The 17659-nt window shown below is 29.7% G+C and overlaps 1 protein-coding gene across 1 annotated transcript; it reads right to left on the bottom strand.

Moving 5' to 3' along the window:
- Positions 1–13204: 13204 nt before the first annotated feature.
- On the bottom strand, positions 13205–17330 carry LOC114176051 (protein PIN-LIKES 7-like). The gene is made up of 13 exons (XM_028060956.2): positions 17209–17330; positions 16984–17070; positions 16717–16790; positions 16102–16340; positions 15848–15927; positions 15438–15562; positions 15061–15182; positions 14799–14978; positions 14433–14552; positions 14245–14345; positions 14087–14139; positions 13796–13981; positions 13205–13665 (listed from the first exon to the last, which is right to left on the bottom strand). Exons 4-13 carry the CDS (start codon positions 16237–16239, stop codon positions 13541–13543), a joined length of 1230 nt encoding a protein of 409 aa, XP_027916757.1. The 5' UTR covers positions 16240–16340; positions 16717–16790; positions 16984–17070; positions 17209–17330; the 3' UTR covers positions 13205–13540.
- Positions 17331–17659: the final 329 nt, after the last annotated feature.

The following is a 17659-nucleotide window of genomic DNA, read 5'->3' as shown; positions in this document are numbered from 1 at the left end:
AATATTGTTTCAAATATTTATATATCAATAATTTATAGACAAATGTTAGAGTTGGTTTAAAAATAACAACTTTGAATTCTAAAATTTTAAATAATTATATTTATTTTAAATTATTATAAAATTGTTTTCAAATTTTATATTTGAATTTATAAAGTTGCTATTTTTAAACCAACTCTAACATTTATCTATAAATTATAGATATATAAATATTTAAAACAAAATTTAAATAAGGTTCAATGCAAAATGTAAATTTAAATAAACTTAGTTTTGTTCAAAATATCAATTATAATAAAAATACCATTGTAAAATTTATATAAAAAACAAATTTGGTATAGGGATGAAATTGATTCAGTTTTAAAACAGTTTGGACCAAATTGGGATAAAATAACAAATACAATAACTACATTGATAATTTTTATATCCAATAGTGACATGCGACACTGCAACTGCCACATCACACTACCTCTGCCATGTAACACAATGTCAGTTTAACACGTGACCATTTTTTTTAATTATAAAAAATAAAAATAAAAAAATCATGTGCTTACACATGACACATAGTTAAAGCTGTTAGTACACCACCACTAACAAAAATGGTCTAATTGTAATAAAATTTTCAAAATAGGAACCTAATTAAGGGAAAAAAAAAGAAAGAAACATAGTTGAATGTGTGTATATAAAAAGTTACTTAATGGAATGTAAGTATTCTAAATATAAAAAATAAAAAGTGAACACACACCGTGAGTATTCTAAATGTTTAAGCGATGAGAGGAATATGACTAGTTAATTATACTATTTAAGCTAAACTATGTATAATAATAATTGAATTGTATTATAAAACAATTCAGTCTTAAAAAACTAAGCTCTTATTAAGTTAACTAAGTTAATTGTTAAATTATAACAAATAGTTTATTGATATGAAAGAAAAGGTTGAGAGAGCAAAGTACCACAAATAAGATCTTAATATTAGGATAACCTTGTGTTTGGATATAAAGTTTGGGAAGAAAGTCGGAAAAATAATGATTAAAATATTAATAAAACACGAAAAAAAAAAATTTGTCACACTTTCTCTTCAAAGATGAAGAGATTTGCGTGGAAAGTAAAAAGTAATATATTATAGGTAATAGTTAATAATTTATTTATAATTTTGAATATAAAGAATAAAATAATATAAATAATAAATAGTAATAATAAAAAAATAGTAATAAAAAAAATTAAGACAACATAAAAAGAATATTTCAATGCAAACGAATAAACAAATAAAGTGTAAGACAAAAAACTCATAACTATAGTATCGATTCTAATACCAATATCTTATTTATAATATTATTTATAATAGTACTTTGTTTATTTACTACAAGAAAATCATCAATTATAAATCAGTGACAAAAAATAGTTAGTCACTGTGTTGACCAATTTAGATATCAATTTTTAAAATAAAAAATTATGAGTTACTAAAATAGTCACTATTATAAATAAAAAATTATAATTGGTCACTAATTAACTAAAGACCAATTTAGAGACTAAGTTATTTTGGTAGCCAAAAGTTAAATTACTTAAAAAAAATATTTATAATAAAATTTAAAAATTATTTATATTTACTTTTAATATTAAAACAAGTGAACAAACACTTTATATATAAACGGAATTTTCTATTTTGGGTTCATATTTCTACCGTTATTTTTAATCAATCATTATATTTTATAATTTTTTTTTTAACTATTAGTATTTATAACATTAACATTATTCTACATTGTTATTATTTAAATCAATAATTATATTTTTTTAATTTACTCATTTGATTGTTATTCTTTACATATTAAGTCCTCATTTTAATCTCCTGACATTGATTTAATTGGAATGCGAACTTACGAAATTTTAAGAGTCATACTACAATATAAAATATTAAGAGTCATATAATTACTGTATGAAATATTATAAGTATTGAAAATTTTTAAGCATTGTGAAAATATGAGATATATATGATATATAATAGATATAAAAGATATGTTACAGAAAAAAACTTGTTATTTTATTTTATTCATATATATATATATATATAAAATAAAATGTAACATAATATAAAGTCAAATGATTTTACGTGATTTTTTTTATTTTTTCTAAAAATAAAGTTACAAAATTATTAATCTTATTATAAAATAAAACTAATAATACACAATAATATAGAGGAGAAGAAAAGGATGAACAAGAGGTTGGAAAACAACTTTTCTATATGTCTTATTATCGATAAAAAGAATCATTTCTATAGATACAACAGGTAATTCAGAAAAGATACAAATTAAATATCAAATAATTAATATAGATAAAAGTAATTAAACAAATATGAGAATTTTCTCTTTCTAAATGTAGATTTATATGCGATGCGGATTTAAATGATTGCGGACTTAAGCGCGAATATGTAGTGTAGTTAGAAATTTAGTATTAGCACTTATTATAAAATTTATTACACTTTATTATTTATTATTTTTACTTATGATGATTTATTTTAATATTAAATTATTTTTTTAATTATGGTAATGTGAAATTATTTTAAATATGGTAACATTATGAAATATTATTTTTAAATATAATATGTAAATATTTATTGATAATTAAAAAAATAAAATTTAATTGTAAACATTCATATAATATTTTATTTATGGTGTTTATTAATAACATTTGAATATATTAAAGAAATTATTTTTTTCCATAAAAATTAAAATATCTGTTTTTTTAAAATAAAATACATAACGATTTTGTTTGATACATAACTATTACAATTATAATTTTACTTACTTGCTAATATTAAATGTAATTCTTCTTAATTAATCATCATAAAAGTATTAAATCTGAAAAATTTAGGCAATTATGTTGTATATTTATTATTTTGGAAATATAACGGCAATGTGGTTTTCTGAGTAGAGATGACAAATAAACTTGCTTCGTAGGTATTGTCCGAACCCTTCCCCGTTTTGACAGGGAATCCCCGTAATGACTGGGTATGGGTATGGGGAGTTTCCGACTTTTTTAATTGGGTATGAGAATGAGTATGAGTAGGGATGTCAACGGGGTGGGTAGGGTACGGGTAGTAGTCATACATAGTCATATCTGTCGGGTATCCGTTATGCGGGTACCCGCCTATTTTTTTCATATCCGCGAGTATCCACGGGTACCCGCAAGTATTTATAAAAATATATAAAAAAAAAACAAATATTTAACTATAATTAGTGTTTGGATCAACAACCTTATTTTCTCCAATTGATTTATAAAAAACAAACAAATAAAAAATCACTAACAAATTATATAGTAGTTTATTTTTGAATGAAATATTAAAGAAATTACTAACTTCATCAATGTCCACATCTTGCAATATTGTATAAAGTTTCATGTTGTTCAATTTTAATTTGGAAGAGCCTTAAAACATAAGAAGTTCATTAAAAATATCTAACAATCACTTAATTAAAATGTATAAGTAAAAGTGTTAATTTCATTACCTTCCATGTTGGTCTATAATCAGTCTTGGAAACACATCAATGCCTCCATAGTAATTGGAAGTAATATACTCTGATGTGGGGCAAGAATCCGACCACCATTACTAAATGAAGACTCAAAATGTTTTTTACACACACACACACACACACACACATATATATATATATATAAGGGTATTTATGTAAATTAAAATTTAGCGGGTACGGGTATCTACGGGTACGGATACTATGATATCCGTACCCACCCCGTTAACATGCGGGTATCAAAAATATTCGTACCCACGGGTAGCGAGTATCCATTTTTAATATCGATTTCCTACCTGTTGCGGATTTTATCCGCGGATACCTGCGGGTACGGATTTTTTTGACATCCCTATGTATGAGGATGTACATATCCCCGCCATAATACCCGTCCCCACAAAATCTCCATTTCCGTTTAAATTATTAAAATATTCACAATTAATTAAGTAACCTTTATATATATATATATATATATATATACTTTCTATTTTTTATTTCTTCTAATTATTTGGTTTGTCATGGCATCTCCAATATATTTTTCATCTCATCATAACCTTTATGTAATTATGTTAAAATGATGTATGTTAATTAAAAAAAAATTTATGCCTCACATTTGAATATTTCTATTATTTTTAATATTTTTATTCATTATATATTTTCCTTTTACATGACAATGTCTATACTCTCAATTTAAGGTAATATAAAAAAAATATTTACTTATTATTATTAATTTTTGTTTAATTTAAATAACTCTTTTGTTTCGTTAATATAATTTTCGTTATTTTTCAACCATTGAGTATATATGTTGATATTTGAAAAGTTTTCTTATATCTCTAAGATATTTTTCATCTTATCATACCCTTAATTATATTTCTAAGACACATATTTGTTAATCTTTTAATATTTTTATTTATTGTTTATCTTCATCATGTAGAATAATATTTCGATATATTTTATCTAGTTATTTTTTATTTTATAACTCATTTTTAATCATACTATAATTTTTTCACTTTAATTGTATAAATAACTTTTATTTACTACAATATAAAAATTTAATGTAATTACTATGAATATTTTTTTGTCACTATCTAACATATATTGGAGTTCAAAAGATACAAAATCTATGTCAAAATTTTATTATTATGTTTATTATTTGTTCTTTGTGTCATTTTGATCAAGTGATGTATTATAACTTTTATTAGTGTATAAAAAAGAGATTCATCAGAATTTAAAAAATTGAAGTAAACAAACATTTAAAATATATTTTAATTTGAATATTTGTTTTCCTTTTATATTTTTTTAAATGTTTTTTAATTTTATCTACTAAGTGTTATGTTTTGTAGTTTGCAAATTTAATAAATGTTTTGGTTCTAATCTAAAATGTAAATAATTATAATTTATTTCAAAGTATTTGATACGGAAGAAACAATCATCCTCCTAATATTGAATATTTGATAATATTATATTTTTTTATCGTAATTTGTTTTCTTTTATAAAAATTAATATTGAAGTAGTTAAAATACGGGTATAGGTACGAGATTATACATGTTATCCGGTGGAGATAGGGATGAGACAAAAGTTTAATATCAGTTAGATTTGGGTATGTGGATGATGATGAATTTTTTTTTGCGGTGATGAATATGGGATAACAAAACCCGTCCCCGCCCCGTTGCCATCCTATTTATGAGTGAATAAAATATTTTGAGCAAGTTTTTTAAACGTGAGAAAAGTACTAAAAAAAAAAAACTGTTCTATTAAACAAATGGAAAAGTTCCATCAAGTACGCAACTTACTTTAACACAGATGGATACAAAATTTCTTTTGTAAGTTATGTATTTATTAAAGCAATTAATAGCAATTAGCTACGCTTATAACGTCTATAAATATGGACAAACCAATTGTTTCTTACACATCTGAATTGACCAAATTAAATCAGTTTCTTTGAGAGAGAAAGTTTTGAAGATTTCATTCATGGCTGAAAAATTGGCAAAGATATTGACTGTGATCTTGGTGGTGACAGTTATGGCTATGGAGGCACAACCTGTGGATTCTGCATTTGCAATCGCCATGGATCCTTGCACCCTCCCTGAATGCATTGCTAAATGCAAGAACATTCTGGGCCAAAAATTTATGAGTGCTTCCTGTGTCAAAAATGGCTCTAAGGGAGCCCTTTGCATTTGCTTAGGTTGAAATCTTCATTCAAAACCTTTGTTTTTTCCAGTACTATATAAATGAGAGGGGTAGGGTTTCTAACAACAACATTCAATTTTCATTATTTTATTATGTATTTTGGATATTCACTCCTTCTCTGGTTATATAAATTCAAGTTCTTACTGTTTGATCCATTTCTTTCTCCGTAGTTCAAGTTTGTCTCTCCTACTTATGTGTTTGTATATTTTCAGTTCATACGTTATATTTGTTATATGAAAATTAGAGTTGAAAAAAATACATTAAACATATCTGATTCCCGTCAAACACTTAATCGAGTTGGTAAAGTGATTGCAACAAACATATTATAATGCTTTTATTAAATCACAGGAGAATTTTAATAGGTACTCGTTAAATATAATTAATGTGTTATAAAATGTATAATTAAATGTAATATTAAATGAATATCGATATAATTATTATAAATGTAATTTTAATGAAAACAAATACTCATATGTATATACAATTTTAATTAATAATTTATTTAATGCATACTTATAAAAGATTTAAATAATTAAATAATAAAATAATTATATTTTAATATTTTTAAAAATTAAAATAAAATTAAATGTAAAAAAAGAAAAATTGAAGGAGTGACAAAAACTGTTTTTCTTAAATCAGGAGAATCTTAACCGGTACTTGTTAAATATAATTAATATGTTTTTTTAATTTTATAAAAGTATATAGTTAAATATAATATTAAATGAATATTGATATAGTTATCATAAATATAATATTACTTTATTTTAATGAAAAAAAAAATATTCATACGTAAATACAATTCTAATTAATAATTTATTTAATGCACATTTATAAAAAAATTAAAATAATTAAATAATTAAATAATTATATTTTAATATTTTAATATTTCTAAAAATTTAAATAAAATTAAACGTAAAAAAAATAATTTGAAGGAATGACAAAAGAATATTATGAAATAAGAGAAATTTTTTCATATGAAAGTGCAATATTTTTATTGTAGAAGTATTTGAAAAAGATTATAAATTTCAAAAAAACTTTTTTTTTCAAAAAATTAAGGGTTAAATATGTTTTTCGTCTCTCAAGTTTCAGTGAATTTTGGAATTAGTCCCTCATCAAAACTTTATATCAATTTAATCCTTCATCTTTCAAAATGTATGAATTTAGTCCTTTTAACAAAATTTTGTTAAGTTTATCTTACGTTTCAATAATTTATCTTAAGTTAACATTGAAGCAAAAATGTGTCAAACAGTGTCAATAATTTAAATACTATCATGAAATACGCTTGAAACGTCAGGTAAACTTAACAAAATTTGGTTAAAAGGACTAAATTCAGACATTTTAAAAGATGAAGGACTAAATTGGTCAAAAGTTTTGATGAGGGACTAATTCCAAATTTCGCTGAAACTTGAGGGAGCAAAAACATATTTAACCCAAAAATTAAAGATCGTACCTTTCAAACATTTCAAACTTCTAGGAAAAGACTCTTCAAGTATTAGAGAGTTATTTTTTGTCACTCTTTCAAATTAATTTCTTTTTTTTTTTATGTCTAATTATATTTTAATTTTTAGCAATATTAAAATATAATTATTTGATTATTTAATTAGTTTTTAACTTTTTATAGATGTGCATCAAATAAATTATTAATTAGAGTTGTATTCACTTATGAATATTTTTGTCCTTTAAATAAAATAAAATTGTATTTATGATTGTTAGATCAAAATTCATTTTCAAGACATATTAATTATTCTTAACCGGTGTACACTGATTAGTAAGACCCTTTAATATATTTCCTTAAAAAAGTTTAAATAATCACAATAAATGTAATTTTGTTAATTAAAAAAGTCATTGGAAAATTTTATAATAGTTTTAATTTTAATTGTTGCAGTAAATTAATATTGATTAATTCAAATATTTGTTTTGATTAATACTTTTTATATCAAATTTCGTGTTGTCCATGAGTTTTGTAAGGCCCGTTAAGATTATTCTTTATATTCCCGCTCTAAATTGAAGGGGTTGCCCTTGTAAGTGGGCCTTAGGACTGGCCCAACAGATAAAGCCACTCCTAGTTGCCCTAACTCACACTTACACTCTTTTCAGTGAACCTTGAGCTGCAGCCGTCAACCCCTCTGCTAGGGTTTTTGTTTCCGCTGTTACGTTGAGCCAGGAGGTTTCGTTGCTCCATGTAAGTGCCCTTCTAGTCCATGCTAGTTCCCTTTTATCACCTTTTCGTAATTTGCAGTTAAGAGCCTTTGTTAACTCCGTTTCTGGTTTTGTCCCACCCTTATCTCAGCCCTATAGTTCATCCTTAAAGCTGTTGTGCTCGTGGTCATGCCATCGGGGTCTTTGCTAAGCTTTCCAAGTACGGGAAAGTTAGAGTTTTTGAGTCTTGAACGATTTTCTGGCTGATTTAGAGTTTGTTGGGTATTGCATGAACTGTATGTTTGTGATGAATGTGTGAACGATCTTGGACTATTGCTTGGTTGTGGGTATGTGACTGTTGCAGGAAAGGCAGTGGCGAGATCTGTCAATCTCGCCCAGGCTAGAGTAACTCGCCCAGGCGAGACCTGCAGGAGCAACCAGGGTTTTGTGAACCCTCGCCCAGGCGGAGGACTCTAGTTTTGAGCGAGGCCAGTCTCGCTCAGGCGAGAGCCACTCGCCTAAGCAAGGAGGAGTTGAGGCTTTGGAACGCTGCTGCGATTTAGCCCAGGCAAGGGACCTCGTTGTTGGGCGCAATGTTGTCAAGATCGCGATCTAGATCGCAAACTCGTACGATCTTGCGAGTTTCTGTCCTCCAAACGAGCTGACGCGGTCGTCGGATCGGAGGCTTGCCGGATCGGAGCGATCTTCCGAGTTTGGTCGCCGGATCGGAGGATCGGAGGCGCGTCGATCCTGTATCGATCTTCCATGGACACATTTTAGGGTTCTGTTGTGAATAGGGCAACTAGGTTAAGTTTGATGGCTTTCCCTAATATTAAAAGTGGGCTGCTCCATGACTAATTAAAGTTGACCCGACCCAATTTAAAACCCAACAGCACTTTCCCCCCCTTTTAGGTAGGTTACTTTTGCACCTCGTTAGAATACCAACGAAGACCCAACGACTCACTCACGTTCGCGCGCCTACTGCGCTGTCTCGTCACTGACGTCGTCGCCGCCCTTCCCCGATGTCGTGGCCGCCCTTCTCGACGTCGTCTATCTTCTCCACCCACGTCACTCTATTTTTTCTCCCTCACGCAGGCTCTGCTTCTTCTCCCTCACGCAGGCTTTGCTTCTTCTCCCTCACTCTATTAGTATAAGGTGTTAATTAACATTGTAATTGTTTAGGTCCACACAAAGAAAAGAAATCGTTTACAACAAAAGATCGTGAATGATGTGGTCTTTGTAATGGCTAATTCAAGATTGAAAAAGAAGAAGGATGTTAGGAAAACAAAGGATTATAACATGGATGATCTTGCTTCTGATGATGAATGGACTGTGGAGGAAAATGAAGCAAGTTCAAGTTTGGATGCTTCATATGAAGAACTCTTACTTGAAGTTGGAGAGAATGAAGATGCTAGTAGAGGTGGTGGTGTTGCACCTATACATCATTTAGAGGTTCCTCCAATTGTTGATAATGATCAAGGTCCTAGAGGAGAGGACATTGATGAAAATGAAGATGCTATGGAGGACAATGATGATTATCCTACTTTTGATATGAAAGAATTTCTTAGATAGTTTGTATTAAACATTGAATAATTTATTAGATGTTTTATGCTTGGCCACCCTTATGAAACTATTTTAATTATTATGGATTCATTTTATGAATTATGTATGAGTTGTTTTTGTCATTTATATTTTTTTAAATGATGCACCTATTTATGAATATATTTTTTTTATCTACTCGTAACTCTTACGAGTCGAGTTACGATCCTCGAGTTACGAGTTTTCATCCCCCTTCCCGATCCTCTTACGATCTTCGAGTTTAACAACATTGGTTGGGCAAGGAGTTGTCTCGCTCAAGCGAGCCTGCGTAAATTTCCCAGCACTAGTCGCGATCTCGCCTAATTGAGGGTCTATCGCCTAAGCGAGAGTACCCCTCTCGCCTGAGCGACAACTCTTGGCTTTGAGCGAGATACGCTGCAGGTTGGGTGACTCTCTTAAATTGGTAATTTGATTGTTGGTTATGATGTGTTTTGTATGAGGTATGAAGTTTGTGAATTGAAAGGCATGGTATGGTCTGTGTTATAAATTGGATAAATGTGATTGAGAGATCTTGGCATGTGAAATTGATGAGTGAGTTGGAATTGAAGAGGCATGATATTGATATGAGATGAGGCTCTAGACTCATGGGGTGGTAATGACCAGTGGTATGGATTTAACATGTGATACTAATTAGGATTCATTTTCAGAGGTTGGTACAAAATTGTAATCATGATTAATGTTCTCTCATTGTTGATGTATGATTTTTAGTCTGTGTCAGTGTGTAATTTCTTGGAGTCTCTAGGTGAGACCTCCGGGGTCGTGCTTCAGTGGTCGGGACATAATTTCATGACCCCTCTTAGTGGGTGTTCATGGTGGTGCCCCATCTGTATAGTCTAGTAAGGATTCAAGGTAAGGTTGCATCCTAACACTCTAAGGAGTCAGTTAGTCTCACTTAGAGCGGACTGACTCTTGTGGTGAGACTAGCAAGAGGCCTGAAACTCATTAAGGGCTAACCTTGTGGTGAGGGAAAATGATTCATTGTAACACTTGTAACACATAGCTCGGGGGTGAGCAGCTCGGGGGTGAGCAGCTCGGGGGTGAGCAGAGGTATCCACCACAAGTGCAAGCATCCGCTGAATCCGACCAGACTATATGTATGCGGATGAGTCGAGTCAGGGTCTAGTGTATTGTTTGAGAAGTCAGAACATGTTTTGGTGATATATGAAATGCTTGGATTGGGTGATGATATGTATTTGCTTGATGAATTGTTTTACTCTAGCTTACCCTGTTTGTTGTATGGTTGTCTTGTATGTGGCTCTTCTTTCTTGCGATGATCATCAATTTAATTGATGGGGCAGATGGGCGAGGTTCTCGCGGTCAACAAGAAAATGGCGATTCCGCTGCTTAGCCATCTAGGCTGGACTTTATTTTCTTCTTGAGCCTTCTTTAGGACTATGGCCCATGTATTGTTTTATGCTTTACTACTCTATTCTCATTTGTTAGACTTTTATCTGGTTTCCCATTGGCATCGTGGTGTGCTCAGGTTGTAGGGGTTGTGTTAAGGACCCCAGGTCTATGCTACAGTACTATCTTTGTGTGACGTTTTCTTTAATTTCGCTTAATAATTAAATGAGACGTTAGAAGTTTCTATCACACTATTCTTTGTATTGTGCAATTGATTTTAAATGAAATTATATAAACACATTTCATTTGAAAAAATAGAGTTTGTGGACGATAAATATAATAAAAAATCTCTTTAAAGAGTAAAATAAATACTCGTTCTGGATAAGTCCACTTATAATATATTAAAAATAAAACATGTAATAAGTATTATAATATTAGAAGTTTTGTTTTATTTTCAAAATTAAATATTAAATATAATTAAAGAAATACATATAAAAATAAGAATTTAAGTTATATGTATGTGCTGTGTTGGTCGAGTTATCCGATGACCGAACTCAATTCAATCTAATTAATTCAAATTAATCCACTTATATATAGGTTGTGTAATGAATTTATTATGATTAATTCGAGATTTATTTTTATATTCGTGTTAGACAAATTTTGATATATTTTTCATTTTGTGTTTTAAGTTAGCTTGAAAAAACTTATTATTACTTCACTTATTATCTAATTTGAAGTTGTTTATAAAAATGGCGTTATTTTTTTTAATTACGTTAATATTTTAAAATCACAATTTTTAATAAGGAAAGAAAAAAATTTCGACCAAATTGCCCTTATTTAATCTATTTCTCTCATGTTTGAGTTGATTTTGATTGAATTTAAGATAAAAAAATACAAAAACTTAATCAATCAAATAATTTTTTAGTAGATTAATAATGGATTTGCTTAAATCCTACCAAATCCAACCCATGAATACCAAAAATTGCGTAAAAAAATTTGATTTAAATAATCTCAGTTAAATTCAGTTTCAAAGAGAATCGTACTATATTAATAATTTATATGTCTTGTTATCGGAAAATATTAACACTAGATGGATTTCCTAACGTTGCTTTCTTTCTACGCTAGTTAAACGTCACAAAACCTATTTTGTTGCTAATATAAAAGGACTACGTATAACTTTCAATGAAAATCAATTTAAAACCATTAATCTAGTATAAATAAAATAATTTAGTAACATATGTTTTGGTAAAGAAAAAAAAAGCTAATATATTACCAAATTTTTTTGTAAAACAAGTTTTTAATAGAAATTATAAGATTTTTTATTGAAAATTTATATAAAAATTAAATTTGATATAGAGATGAAATTGATTCAGTTTAAAAAAAATGAGACCAAATTGAGACAAAATAATAAATACAAGGACTACATTGATACTTTTTACATCCAATAGTAACACGTGGCATTGTCATTGTCACATCACAATATCTCTACCACGTGGCACAATGTCAAATTGACATGTGACAATATGTTTTTTAATTATAAAAAATTTTAAAAACCACATGCTAACACGTGACACATACTTAACACGGTTAGAGTACTAATAACGAAAAAAACCTCCTAATTGCAACGGATTTTTGAAAGATAAGTACCCAATTGAGTCAAATAAAAAAGGGAGGACCTACTTGAAATTTCATTACAAAAATTAGACTTCTAGAATGATTTAACCTATAATAAGTATATTCAAGGATATGGTATAAGAAAGAAATTTTTGTCTTGGAAATATAAAAGAAAATCTAATATAAGTTACTTAAATAAGTTATTTATTAATAAATAAATGTTAATATAAATTTAACTCCTCAAAATTAATTAATTAAAGAGAATTATTTATATAATATTTTTTTAAAATTTAAAAATTTTATATCTGTTTTCACTTTAAAATAAATTAATGAACTCACATACAAAGTTTATTGAGATTAAAATTTTATTTTTTATGTTAGTTTCATTTTGAATTGAAACATGATATTCTTAAGAACGCGTTTTGAAGAATGCGTTTGAAGAATGCGTTTGAAGAATGTGTTATATATAACTATGTATTTTTACAAAATTGTAAGTTTTTCAAGTTTAAAAAAGTTACCCCTATAAAAATATCACATTAACCTTATTAAATAATTTATAATACAATTAATAATTATTTTTTAATGAATCTCTATGTTATTAAACTAACCTAAATACTTCTAAAAAATGTATAACCAATCATCATTCTTAAAAAATCACAATTCTCACCATATATGACTTACAAAAATCATGATTTCTTGAAACAAAATTGAATTGTACAAAATGCAAAGAAAGTTGATGCGATGTACTTTAAATTCAATTAAAAAAAATGACTAAAATATAATAACATAAAATAGTTTTACAGAATAGAATCATTTTATACACCTTTTACGATAAACAATCGGTACGAAGAAATAGACACTTGTTTGGAGAATAAACCTAAAAGCTTGTATCCACTTCACACTCATCCTTATCAAGGCCATTGAACATGATCCGAATCTTTACCCTACCACCTAACTTCTTTCATAGATAGTGTATGGTGTAGTTCATTCTAGAACGTAAATTTCATGCAAAAATATCATCCTTCATGAACAGCTATCACTGAAACCAAATAGCTGAAAGGAACTTGCTGCAAAATTTTCTCAGCTGTATCATCTCCTTCGATGTGTTTGTTTGGATATCAAATCCATCTCTTATCTTAATGTTAAGAAAATATCCATATGAGGTACATTGACCAGAGAGTGAGAGCAATAGTTGCAGCACCATATGTCCACAAGATAATAACTGAAGACTCTTCGGTGCCTACATCAAATAGCTGAGCCATGGTACCTGCACAAGTATAATCTCGTTGTAACATAAACCAAACTTTATGTAGAAGTTAACCTAAACAAGATCTAAGTCATTAAAAGAGGTAAAAAAAAAAGTATATTTGTATGGAATGAATGAATTAATCACTCACTGATGTTCATTGCAGGTGGCAAGGCATACTGAATCACCAGCACATACTGAAACAAAGGGTCCAATGGGAGCAGACCAAAATGTGCAGCCGCTCTAACAACACAAAATCCAATGGCAGGTAGCAAGACTAGTCGAGCTATGATGATGCAAATCACGACCACTGGTTCGACACTTGATGACTGCATGCCTATAATTTTGGTGCACATGAAATTGAAAAACTAACTTCAGTTCTAGGATGTCTGAAATTTGCTGAATAGTGATACTATTTGTACTTAAGTTAATTTTGATATACCTTGTGTAAGGTTTCCTCCAAGCAAAACAGTGATACAAGGAATTGTACCATCCCTGAAATGCATGAGCTGGTTATGCCTTGTACAGTAAATAAAATTGACTAACATGCAACACTGTATAATATTGGATCATTGGTTTTATGAGAGAAAAGGCACATACCCTAGTAATTGAATGGAGTCTAGGATCACTTTTAGTGGAGCATCGACTCCAATTATTAGATTCCGTAGCCATTCAACCCCACCAAAGAGAAAACCTAAAAGCTGATCGTGGGGGTAAATTTCTCAGGATCATTTAAAGACTAAGGAACAGAGTTGAAAGCAATAGAAAAGGGAATGAAAGAAACTCACCGTAGCAATTGTTGGGGGTGACATTAGTTCTGCCAGGATATGACCAACAGTTTCCGTCATTCTATGCCATAAAGATGTTTCACTATTCATTGACACAGTGGACGCACATTGGTCTACAAGCTGCACATTTGAAATTTTGGATTCATTTTATAATCTGGCAACTTGTTGAGAAATTTTTATATATTGAGTTTGAGAAAAAGGAGAATTTGCAGTTCATAAAGGAGTGGATAGAAAGATTTTTTATGCTCACTCAGTTATTTTGTATAGGACCACCACTTACTATCATATTATGTTTAATAAAATGTTTTCATGCCAATATTTTCCTACACAAACATAGCAATGATATATACTACTTCATGATTTTACAATTTGATGTTCTGAGTCTCCGGCATAACCATCCTTTCGCTTGAGAAAGCCAGTTTCTTCATCAGCATCTAGGCCTTTGTGGGGAATCTTTAAGATCTCAGCAGCCTCAAATGCTTTATATCTAAAGGATGTGTTTCGCATTAGTTGGTAAGTATAGGTCCAGATGAAGACACCACCAAGCTACAATTAATAACAGATGCTAATATCAGATACAAGTTGAGATATGGTGAAAGCAAATGAAGGGTAAAAATGGATGCATCACCGCCAAAGAGCAAAAAGAATAAGAGAGAGCCCTCTTGCGGCAATCATCATGTTCACCAAATGGACCTCCTTTTTCATTGCAGATAGCAGGGATAATTACAATGGGAAGATTACCCATGTTTCCTGATCAAAGATGCACCATTGAAATGAGAACCTTTTTTTTGTTACATTTATATGAGAGACTTTAAATAAAGTGTTGGTAACACAATTATATGACTGTTTGGTAAGAGTAAAAAATGGAACCATTAGGTGAGAAGAGAAAGAAATAAAAAAAAAAAAGATCCATGTCTAGGCACATTGCTAATTCTCACAACTTCCTCACCATTCCTTCCAAATTTTACTCTTGCCGACTGTACCACAACTTTGATGCTATGGTACCTGATGAACAAGAAGCAACAATGAGTCCTTGCAGTTTCAAGTTTGGTTTTAGTATTTTTACAATTATCCATCCCAGAATCCCTCCAAATAAGAAGGTAAGTCCAATGTTAACTGGCATAAACCACCTGCATTAATGATTAAACAAGACATGGTTAGCTTTTACCATAAACAAACAAAAAGAACCATACCCCTTTCTCTTTTCCTTTTTCAAAATCATAGTTAGTTTGTGTATGCTATATATATGCTTTGTTTATAGTGTTCATAGGAGAAGACCCCTTTTAAACTCTAGCTGAGAACCATCTTCTTCCTATTTAGAGAATAATTTCTTAGGCTTTCCGTTGCGAATCAAGAGTGAACAAAAAACACAGCATGCAGAGTTTATAAAAGCAAAAAAATTAGTCGTGGTGTACCATAATATCATTTCGTCAAGGGACACATTCTTGGCGAAACTGGCAAATATAAGTGAAGGAGTGAACGCAATGAAGACAAGCTGCTCAAAGGGTACACAAAATCAAAGAAAAAAAATGGTTGGATAAGAATGAAGCAGAGTTTGTCCATAATTTGTTCACTAAGAAAAAATAGGATGGAAGAGCATTGCAGAAATAAGTATTCATCACAATTTTAACTCAAACCTCATTGATATTTAATTCAGATAGTCTCTTACCTTGTTCAAGGATTTTCTAAAGTCTGGTGAAAGAAGATTATTACAATTTTCTGTTGCCATAAAAACTCCTACTGTACTGATAAGTAGGACTTCAACAACCGGCGCAGAAGCCACCTCCAACAGTTCCCAAAATCCCATCCTTCTCTTTGCCTATATTGATCTGAGTTCCTTCTCTTGTTCAATGTTATTGTTTTCCTCTCTCATTCAGTTCTATCCTCTAGGATGAATAGAAGGTAGATCTTGAAAAACAGAATAAACATAAACACACTATTCAGTGACAATCAAGAAGCAGTCCAGAAAAAGAAGATTTAAAAATATTTTTATTCTTCATCAAACTGCGAAATTAGAATTCGTTCCAAATCTTGTATACCTTTTACATTTGTCGGATATAAACAACTCATACTAACACGAAACTCTTTTTGTAACGTGAAAGAACTATATTTATTAATTTTAAATGAAAGTGTATCAAAGTTAAAGAAGACAGACGCTGTACGAGGAGGCTAAGTCCATATTTGGACCACTGTCAACAGCAAGGGCCAACCATGAAGGTAACATCAATTTTCAGCATTCGAGAAGCAGTGGAATTGATGACATTTAACAATTTTTATAACTTACGGGGTTTGAGCATAGAAACAATGGCACTCATAATCTGTCACAGGAGTAAGACAGCCACGTCAAGAAAACTCAACCTAAAAAAGTGAAAAATGTGTATGTGTTAGTGAGACATTTTTATAGGAAGGGTCTAAATAAGAATAAAAATCCAGAAAAAAAAAAGAGGAAAAAGAGTTAGTATAATTTTCTCTTTTTAAAACTAAATGTTTAGTACCACATTTTGATTTCAGTCACAACATGAACAGGTTCAAAGAGAAAAGAATTACTGACCAAGTGTTTTCATCTCTGCTGATGAAACCAATCCCTTGAAAAGCAGCAGCAGCAGCAGCAATTAATGTGTAACATATTTTTCAAAACCTGTTCATAACATATTTTAATCCAATGAGAATATGAGAAATTAAGACTCCTCTCACAAACCTATTTATGTTTTCATATATATATTCAGATAAGACTACATATATAATCTCCATTACTGAGATATGATATGATGCATACATGTGAAAGGAAGAGTGGTTGTATTATTAAACCTGTGAATCAGAGAGAGACTAAGAACTTCATTGAAAATAAGAGCAAAAATGAGTTTGAGAAGAGAGAAAGAGAGAAAGGAATGAGAAGAGTGTGCTATATATGATTTATTGAGCAATCAGTGTTGAGTTGTTCAAATGAGTAGTGTTAGATGCATCGTTATTTGCGCGTTGCCTCAACCATGCTTTCTAAACATAGTTAGATGAGTTTAGTTTCAACTTTGATGTATCTTTCTTCTTTTCATTCACTTTTCTCGTTCTTTTGACCACATCAACCACACAAGTAGGTTTAATTAGTTACGTTACTCTTGTAAACTTCTTCTGTCTATTTCCAACCTTTGTCTCATGCTATGAGTAATACTAAGTTTTATTTTTACAGATTATAGTTTGTTTTCCGTAGTTTTTTTTTTTCGTTAGCCTAG

Source organism: Vigna unguiculata, chromosome 3 (genome assembly GCF_037176805.1).
Source record: "Vigna unguiculata cultivar grain cowpea cultivar isolate G323 ecotype 2 chromosome 3, ASM3717680v1, whole genome shotgun sequence".
Classification (NCBI taxonomy): Eukaryota; Viridiplantae; Streptophyta; class Magnoliopsida; order Fabales; family Fabaceae; genus Vigna; species Vigna unguiculata.
Note: the sequence above shows the minus strand (reverse complement) of the source record. Positions and strands in the feature narration are given on the sequence as shown.

What these genes read in the sequence shown, in the direction of transcription:
- LOC114176051 (XM_028060956.2), bottom strand. Translation starts at nt 16,239, where the DNA reads ATGGGATTTTGGGAACTGTTGGAGGTGGCTTCTGCGCCGGTTGTTGAA. An exon ending in TGGAGGAAACCTTACACAAG is followed by an intron (nt 13,982 to 14,086) that starts GTATATCAAAAT and finishes CCAAAATTATAG; the next exon opens with GCATGCAGTCATCAAGTGTC. An exon ending in GCCACCTGCAATGAACATCA is followed by an intron (nt 13,666 to 13,795) that starts GTGAGTGATTAA and finishes ATACTTGTGCAG; the next exon opens with GTACCATGGCTCAGCTATTT.